The sequence below is a fragment of the Phyllostomus discolor genome, chromosome 11 (assembly GCF_004126475.2).
Source record: "Phyllostomus discolor isolate MPI-MPIP mPhyDis1 chromosome 11, mPhyDis1.pri.v3, whole genome shotgun sequence".
Classification (NCBI taxonomy): domain Eukaryota; kingdom Metazoa; phylum Chordata; class Mammalia; order Chiroptera; family Phyllostomidae; genus Phyllostomus; species Phyllostomus discolor.
In genome coordinates, this window is record NC_040913.2 from 66,079,923 (window position 1) to 66,088,891 (window position 8,969).

The window sequence follows — 8,969 nt, forward strand, 5'->3', positions numbered from 1 at the left end:
AGCCCGGGCCGGCGTATGGCTGCTGGGCCCCGCGCGCCGCCGGCCCCGTGTGCGCCTCCGTCTGCAGCGCACCGCCCCGGGCAGGCAGCGGGCATCTCCGGCTTGGGGGCCCCAGTTTTCCGGCCCTCTTTGCGCGCCTGCGCTCCTTCGGCTGCCCCCGGCCCCCTCCCCAGCTGCCCCGTAATCCCCCCGGTCCCCCTCTCCTCCCCCCTCGTCGCCTTGCTCCCCCCTAGGCACCTGGGACCCGCACATGCCCAGCGCACGCGGCGCGCCACCCTGCTAGAAGTTGCAGCCCCGGAGTTGGAGGCCTCTGAGGACCAAGTGGAGGAGAAAGAAGGCAGCGCGCGGCGGCGGCGGCAGCGGCGGCCGGCAAGGAGGAGGCACAGAGTCCCGGAGCGGGCCCTGCGCATCGCTCCGGTCCCGAAAAGTGGAGCTGCAATTTGGCCACGACTGCACCTGTTTGCACCACTCTTCCGAGGGCAACCCAGTTGGGGCGGCGGCGAGGACCGCGACCCCAGCCATCACTCTCTTTGGCAAGTGGCTCGCGCACGAGGAGAAACTTTCCACCTGTGAGCCGGACCGGCGCTGAGTGCGTGTATTTTGCCTCCTTTTTGTTGTTTTTGCCTCCACCCCCCGCCTTCTTTTCTCTGCTAAGACCTCTCCTTACACACCCACCCCAAAGTTTAGCTCTGTTTTGAGTCCCTCTCCATCTCCCTGCCTCCCTCTCCCCGGCCGTCTATGTTCCAGGCCCTCTCTGCGCGGTGCCGGTGAACCCGTGAGCCGCCCTAATGTACAGCATGATGATGGAGACCGACCTGCACTCGCCTGGCGGCGCCCAGGCCCCCACGAACTTGTCAGGCCCGGCCGGGGTGGGCGGCGGTGGGGGTGGCGGCGGCGGCGGCGGTGGCGGCGCCAAGGCCAACCAGGACCGGGTCAAGCGGCCCATGAACGCCTTCATGGTGTGGTCCCGCGGGCAGCGGCGCAAGATGGCCCAGGAGAACCCCAAGATGCACAACTCGGAGATAAGCAAGCGCCTGGGCGCCGAGTGGAAGGTCATGTCCGAGGCCGAGAAGCGGCCGTTCATCGACGAGGCCAAGCGGCTGCGCGCGCTACACATGAAAGAGCACCCGGATTACAAGTACCGGCCACGCCGCAAGACTAAGACACTACTCAAGAAGGACAAGTACTCGCTGGCCGGTGGACTGCTGGCAGCCGGCGCCGGCGCTGGCGGCGCGGCCGTGGCCATGGGCGTAGGAGTGGGCGCTGCGGCCGTGGGTCAGCGCCTCGAGAGTCCCGGTGGTGCAGCGGGAGGCGGCTACGCGCACGTCAACGGCTGGGCCAACGGCGCCTACCCCGGCTCGGTGGCAGCGGCAGCCGCGGCCGCAGCCATGATGCAGGAGGCGCAGCTGGCCTACGGGCAGCACCCGGGCGCGGGCAGCTCGCACCCGCACGCGCATCCAGCGCATCCGCACCCGCACCACCCGCACGCGCACCCGCACAACCCGCAGCCCATGCACCGCTACGACATGGGCGCACTGCAGTACAGCCCCATCTCCAACTCACAGGGCTACATGAGCGCCTCGCCCTCGGGCTACGGCGGCCTCCCCTACGGCGCCGCGGCCGCCGCAGCCGCAGCGGGCGGCGCGCACCAGAACTCCGCCGTGGCAGCTGCGGCGGCCGCGGCGGCCGCGTCGTCGGGCGCCCTGGGCGCGCTCGGCTCTCTCGTCAAGTCGGAGCCTAGCGGCAGCCCGCCAGCCCCAGCGCATTCGCGGGCACCGTGTCCCGGGGACCTGCGTGAGATGATCAGCATGTACTTGCCGGCCGGTGAGGGCGGCGACCCGGCGGCTGCAGCAGCCGCCGCGGCGCAGAGCCGACTGCACTCGCTGCCACAGCACTACCAGGGCGCGGGCGCGGGCGTCAACGGCACGGTTCCCCTGACGCACATCTAGGGACTCTAGGGGAAAGGCGGCCCGCGCCGGCGCCGAAAGAACTGGAGCAGGTGGCCCGCCCCGGGCACCCGGCCTCGCCCAGCACGGCCTTGCTTTTGTATAGACGTTTCCACACTCTTGTAAAAAGGAAAACACTGGTGACGAACACTAGGTGACACATACCCCCTGCCCCCGATTCGCTTTCCTGGGAGTTTCTGGCGACCTCTAGAAGTGGACACAGTCGTGCGTTTTAGACTGAACTTCGGCGTTTTCTTGAGACTTTTTGTACAGTATTTATCACCCACAGAGACAGAAAGCCTTTCTTTGCTCGAGAGGACACAAAGACCAAGCAAGAGGCGACTCCAACTTTCCTACTCCGCCGGCGCGCTCACTCTCATCCCGCATCGCTTCCTGATGGCGTTTAGTTGCCGGGGACCCAGTGCCGGAAGCTGTTCTCATTTGTTATCGATGTAGTAAGGCAGATCCAAACACAAGTTTTTTTGTAGTTGTTACCGTTTGCAGGGTGGGGGGGGGTTGTTAATTTATACAAAGAATGCCCCCATCCCTTTCTGACGGCAGCGTTATATTCTGGGTTTTGTAAAACTTTTCTGTATCTGAGCTTTTCCATTTTTCTTGTTTTGTAATTATTTCTTGTAAATGCTTTGTGAAATTTTTATTTTAGGCGTTTCGGCGTGGGGAAGGGTATTAAGATTATGTATATAGTTTCCTAAAAAGTCTGTCTTTTTCATGTAGAAACACGGAAAAGATACCCCCCTTTCAAACTGCATCGAGTTTTGAGTTAATAAATTTAAGAGAGAAAAAACTCGTTTTCCCCATAAATTTGAAACGTGCTAATTTTATATGCATGTTTTATGAGCTCAAAATACAGTTAGTAAATCTGACGAAGGAGAAATTATCAGCATGCACTAAAAATGACGGGACCCCAGGGGAGAGAGTACCATTTTCACGGGGCTTCATTCAGTGGGAGATAAGGAAGCTAAAATCAATAGATTATTTTGTAGAGTTCACAGTATTAAAACAGAATAGGAAATAATTACCAAAAAACCCATTTTATATTCTGGCCCTTTGGTGTGTTTTTATTTCTGGCTGGCCCGGCGAGTGTTTTGATTCCTTGCTGTGGGCTTTGCATCCTCTCGCTGGCCCCTGTCTGTGTTGCCAGGAGAGAAGACCCCAATGGCGGGACCAGGCCAAGGTTGGATGACAAAAGACCACGGCAGGGGAACCGGTGGCCCCTATTTGCTGCAACTAAAAAGATTACAGGTGAAATTTAGATTTGGCTCTAGGAAACACAATCTCTGAACCAAATGTACGGCAACTGAGCCCCCTGGGTCCCTCTTCAGCCCCTTCCTCTGGCTTATTTCTTCTTGGGAAACAGCAAAATAATTTTGTTGGATTTTCTCTCTCTCTCTCTCTCACACACACACACACACACACAATTGGCCCACTCCCCCAACCTCGCCTTGAACTGGGATGCAAGTTGCTAACCTGTGTGAACACAAAATGCAGTGTTTATTATTCCTGATGAGATCTGAGGTTGTTTGATGCTTTAAATTTTTTAATTATATTTTTTCTAGGTGTTTATTGGTACATTGCAGGGGTTTTTTTTCTGGAATTTAAAGTTTTCTGTAAAACTTTGTCTTCAAGTAATCTGACAGCATTAAATATTGCATTTAAAAGTTATACTGTAGCAAATACATTTTGAAATTAGTCACAACATAAAAGTGAAAAGAGAAACCTTTAGCCTAGATAAAAATATGTTGATTTCATCAACCCCCTCATTATCTCAACATCTTTTCTTGTTCTGGAATGAGTGTAGACTATCCATTCAAAAATAGGTGGTGGGTTAATGAGAACCAAACTGAGCCTGCATTCGAGCATCGTTTTAAGTAAAATGCTAACCTAACAATTGGCATGTGTAAGTTTTTGGAGTCATTCTGATATTTTTGCTTAAACCATGTATTTCCTTAAAGTGATTGCAAATTTTTCAACTAAGATGTTGACCGTTTCTTCCAAACAAGATAATAAAGCCCCCTGCTCCCCGCTTTCTGCTTTAGCAATCTGATCCTTTGTGAAACAGTGTTTCCTGAAACTGTTTGGAATCATATGGGTTGCTAAAGCGGAACAGCCATGAGATAGTCTGGGAATAAATGTCACACCCAGTCCCCTCTGGGAGAGATGCTTTGGGAGTTTCTGTAATGCTCTGTTAACTCACCAGCCTTTTGAAGGGCCAGACCACATTTACTCTGAAATATGCAGAGTTAAATGGACCATCTCTAGCCTTTTTCTAACTCCCAGCTTCAACCTCTCCCTGCACTTAACTACAGTGGCAGGCAGATATATGTCCATGCTCACAGGAAGTGTAAGCCCAAGTTTGTATGTATTCTCGAGTATTGGCATCTAAGTCTACCTTATCACACATATGAGTAATGTGGGCCACACTTGAAATGTTTTAGAGAGAAAAAGTTTAGGCGTATGCCAGGGTCGCCAGGCAGAGCTGCCCACTGATTTCCCAGAAGGATTTAGAGTTTGGCATTTTTCCGTAAGTGTCTCATACATAGTCAGCTGAGATAGTCAATGCAGGTGCCCCAAGTTACTTTACTAAAAACCCAGGGAGATCTTAAAATAATAATTCCTGAAATCCAGCGAATTTGTTTTGTTGGTTAGATGGACAAGGATAAAAACAAATTCTTTAATGACTCCATTTTAAAACAATATGGGGTGGGGGGGAGGTGAGATTAGCCAGGATTACTCTCTGGGGGATGAGATCCTATCACTCCAGCAGTGTTTCTCCAATTTAAATTCGTGGATTTATTCCACCAGAGAACCGAGCTCTGAATTCAGTTATTGCCAAGTCACTCCACATCGTATTCACGAAGTGAAATATTATATGATGCTAATTATTATATGATGGCTTCTGTCACTTCCCAAACCACGGGGTGGCATTTCTGTGGCTTGTTTCGATTTTGTCTGAAAACGTGTGGAGAATGCACACGGGGCTACTTGGGGGCCTCGTGCAAAGTTTGCATAACTTCCTGCGGGAACAACTGCGGGAACTGCGCGCGCAGCTCACTTCTCTCGGCTGTGGGTAGCAGGATTTTGCTTGAGGGTTTTTTCTCCTGTGTCTCTACCCACCGCCAACCTCGCCTTAAAAACAAAAAAAAACAAAAAACTCTTTGGCCTCTGTCGTTACTGTTGCTGTTAAGAGTTTGAACCACCCTCCACCCCCAACCCCCTACCAAAGACACCCACCAGTGGTTAGGTGAAATGAATTAATTTTAACACCAGCAGCAGGTACTGCGTGCCTGCTCTGCAGATGCGTGTCGGTAGCGTGACTGATAGGTCTATTAAAATCATGCATGTGGGAGAAGAATAGCAGGCATATTCACGCATTTCATTTTCCCGACAAAGACTGGGCAACGCAGATTTCTGCCTGTGGAAAATTCTGGTTAATTCCAGAAGCCCATCTCCGGCAGCGGCCCTGGAAGGCGCGCTCCAGGACGGCCTGGGCTCCTGCACCCGCCGCAGTCTCCGGTGGACCCTAGCGCTCCCACCCCGGCTTCTGCAGCCTGGCTGGCTGGGCAGAGGCTCCAGATACATCGGTAGCAGAATGTAATAATAGGTTCAATTCCTTGGAAACTTCAAGAGAAACGCAGACTTGGCCTTGGCGCAGCGCTTTCTCCTGCGTGACTATTTGGCGGGATTGAAAGGCCGGGCCAGAAAGGGAGGGGTGAGGGGGACTCGGGATCCCTGGGGCGAGGAGCCCAAGAAGGTGGGTCCTGGTTCCCGCCGCCCCCTCCCCCCCCCCCCGCCCAAGTCCTGAAGGGTCAGAGGGCGAGAAGGCCCCGCGAGGGCGGGCGGGGTGCACGGGCAGCGAGCCGGGCTCCGCCAGCGGGCGAGCAGGGACCTTTATCTTCGCCCTCAGCTCCGGGCCCTCGGCCCCTGTCCCCCAGCCCGACCAGGGGTTCAGAGTTTCGCTCCCCGCCCCCCTCCCCCCGTTCCTTCCTTTGCCTCCCTTCCTGCTCCTCCTTCTCCTCCCTCTCTCCCTCCATCCTCCCGGCCCTTCTTCTCCAGCTGCGCACCCGCCTGGCCCCCGCTTCGTCCGCCCCCGGGAACCCAACAGACTTGAAGGCGGGAGGCGTCCTGCGCCCAAGATCCGTCCTGGGTCCCGTCCCTGCGGGGGCAGCCGCCATCCTCCTTTCCCCCCGCCCCACCCACTCCCGGCTTCTCAACTGCGCCCTTCTCTGGCACTGTTCACAGTTAATCCCGGATCAGTGGGCGATTTCCTGCCCTTCGCTTCTCATCCCTCTCAATTATTTTACTTTCCACGTTCCCGGCTTCCCCTTCCAGTCGTGTTATCCATTCACTTCTCCTTTATTTCCTTCTCCTCTCCCTTCCTCCCTTCACTGACTCCCGCATCTTTCTTTCCCCTCCTCTGCGGTTCCAGTCTTCCCTTTGTCCCTACTCGCCGCCTCCAGTCTCCCCCAACGTCTGAGACCCGGCCCCTGGTGGTCCCCGCGGAAGCCCTAGGGACACTCCCTCTGAGTTTAGGGTCAGGGTCCGCAGGTACCAGGGAGCTGCCCGTCACCAACCTTCCCTCGGCTGCGTCCCCATGAGCTCCGCGCGGGAGGGGCCTGGGGTTCCCCGGGCACCTTTTTGGAGCCTGCGGCCCAGGCGTCCACCCCCAACTCGCTTGGGTGCAGCCTGGACGCAGAGGCCGGGCGGGGTGTCAGCCGCGGGGGGATTAAGATGACTGATGCGAGGGAAGAGGGCGAAGTGTTTTTGTGTTTAAAGAGGGCAGGATTAGTAGAGAGAAAGTCCTGACCCGGGGTCAGCTGCGAGTCAAACCCTTTCACAATCAGCCAGCGGAACAAGCCCGTCTCCTGGTCGGGCTGCAACAAGTGGGAGAGAGGAGGGGGAGGGGAGGCTGGGCTGTCCTGGCTGCAGAGCGGATGGAGGGGCGCGGGGATGGCGGAGAGGGCACCCCAGGGCTGGGAAGAGCGAGGGCGAGGGAGAGATGGGAAGACCCGCGCCCCGGGGCTAAGCAAGTGGGGGGCGGCGAGGAGAGGGACAGAGCCCGGGCCCCGGCCCAAGCCTGCCTGCACTCTAGGGGCCAGCGCAGGGGCGGGGGTTGGGGCGCGGGCGGTGAGAATCCGCGCGGAGCGGCCTTGGAGCTGTGCAAGGCGGGAAGAGTTGTCCATCAGAATTCCTTTTACTCGAGTGCCTCCGTCTCCCGTTTCCTGGGCCGTCTTCCGGCGGCTCCTCCGAGGGAGCCTGGGGACACTGTGGGCTTTCTGCCGTGATGCTGTCTTGTCCAAAGCAATCTCATTTCCCTGAGAAGCCAAAACTAAAGGACTAGGTCCCTGGTCGCTCTGCGGTTTGAGTTTTCACTGGGCTCTCCAGGAACCCTTGCCTTACTTGGGTTTCTGCAGACTGGGTCCTGTGTGGGACAGTGCGGGGTGGGCGTGAAATACACACACTAAGGCTGTCTCCAGACTTCAGTCTCTGTCGGGGGCGAGGGATGGAGCACTAGCCTGGTTTTTAAAGCACGGCGTGGTTCATCAGGGGCTCATCTGAAAAGTGATAAAAACTGGAGTTTGTGGTGAAGGCTGTGGGGAGTGGTCAGGGAAGAGGGAGGGAAAGCAGATACATGCGTCTTCCCTTAGTAGTCAGGTTGGGAATTTGTGCTGAAATAATGCCATCGAGAGTTTTAACAAATACGAAAAACAGATAAAAAAACCCCCAAACAATTGATATATCCAAAGATACAAAAAGATAATTTATTTTAATAATAAAAAACAAGATTGCCACATTTTCCTCTAAATTGGCTTTTTATATGTAAAACCAACCAAAATGGGGGTGGGAGAGAAAGAGAGATAAAGGTTTTAAACACAAAACAAACAGCTCCAAGCGAATGGACACATCCGCACAGCCTGCCCCGGTAACGCCGGCCCACTGTGGTGGTAAATGAGTTCTGGGTTCCAAAGCAAGGAACAGATTGCTACTCCGTAAGTTGCTAAAAGTAACCTATGAGGAAAATTTGTCTGTGGCAGAAACTCTGGACATTGTGAGTAATTCTGAATGCCCCGCAGGCAGCTCCCAAGGATTTAATTGCCCCAGCCACTTCAGAACAACTATGTGGGTACATTAAGGATGTTGTTTGTGAAGAACAGCAGGTCATCACATGCAAAGCCTGGAAATAGTCAGCCAGTCAAATCAGTGGAAAAAATCAGCTTTTGTTAGATTTTGCAGTTTCAGGAATTAGGCATTCACTGCAGAGCTGCAGTTTTGAGAAATTGCAATGTCAGGCATGTTCCCAGTGGGGAAATATTGTGAGTGTGGAGGAATGTAAGATTGGGTTTGACAATGGGGAAACTGACAAGAGTTATCACCCAGACATTGTTTTCTCTCTGAGCACCCCCGAAATGCTCACTAGAGATGCTATCTAGTGGCAGCAATAGCACTCTGTGTTTGTCCTACACACTTATGAGATATGGAAACAAGAGTCTTAGACATCTAAAGGATTGACCCAGGATTCACATGATGCATACCGGAATGTATAGGGCAAAGTGCCGTACAGGTATGTAACACCTATAAGCAGTCTAGTAGCATTGTCAAGATCTGCCTGAAGAAATTCAAGCAGATGCCAACTTATTTCTATTTTTTATTTCTAAGTAACAGAATAGATGAAAATCCAGGTAAGCATATTTCAACCTGGGAAAGGATTTAGAAACCTCACACTTTTAAATAATCCAAGCCATTAGGGGGGAACATTCAGTAATGAAAAAAGCCCAAACGTTAACAGTAAATTTAATATGAACATCCACGTAGATGGAGAAGCAGAAGCTTTGTGCTTTGTGTGAGAAATTGAACTGAAGAGTGAAGTTTATTCTCGAAAGAAATGCTTTATTTGCATTTTTACCTCACAGAGAAATGACATACCTGTGCTCAAAGAAAAGGAAGAATCAATGTGAAGAGTTAGTCAATACTGTATTTATTTCTAATCTTTGTTGAATGGCAGTA

The 8,969-nt window shown here is 53.6% G+C and overlaps 1 protein-coding gene across 1 annotated transcript; it reads left to right on the forward strand.

Moving 5' to 3' along the window:
• The first annotated feature begins 762 nt into the window (after positions 1–762).
• Positions 763–3,993, forward strand: SOX1 (SRY-box transcription factor 1). Its single transcript, XM_028526699.2, has one exon. It carries the CDS (start codon positions 789–791, stop codon positions 1,947–1,949), a length of 1,161 nt encoding a protein of 386 aa, XP_028382500.1. The 5' UTR covers positions 763–788; the 3' UTR covers positions 1,950–3,993.
• The last annotated feature ends 4,976 nt before the right edge of the window (positions 3,994–8,969 follow it).

Bases quoted from the DNA above. Each gene is read 5' to 3' on its own strand.
- SOX1 (XM_028526699.2), top strand. From the start codon at position 789: ATGTACAGCATGATGATGGAGACCGACCTGCACTCGCCTGGCGGCGCC.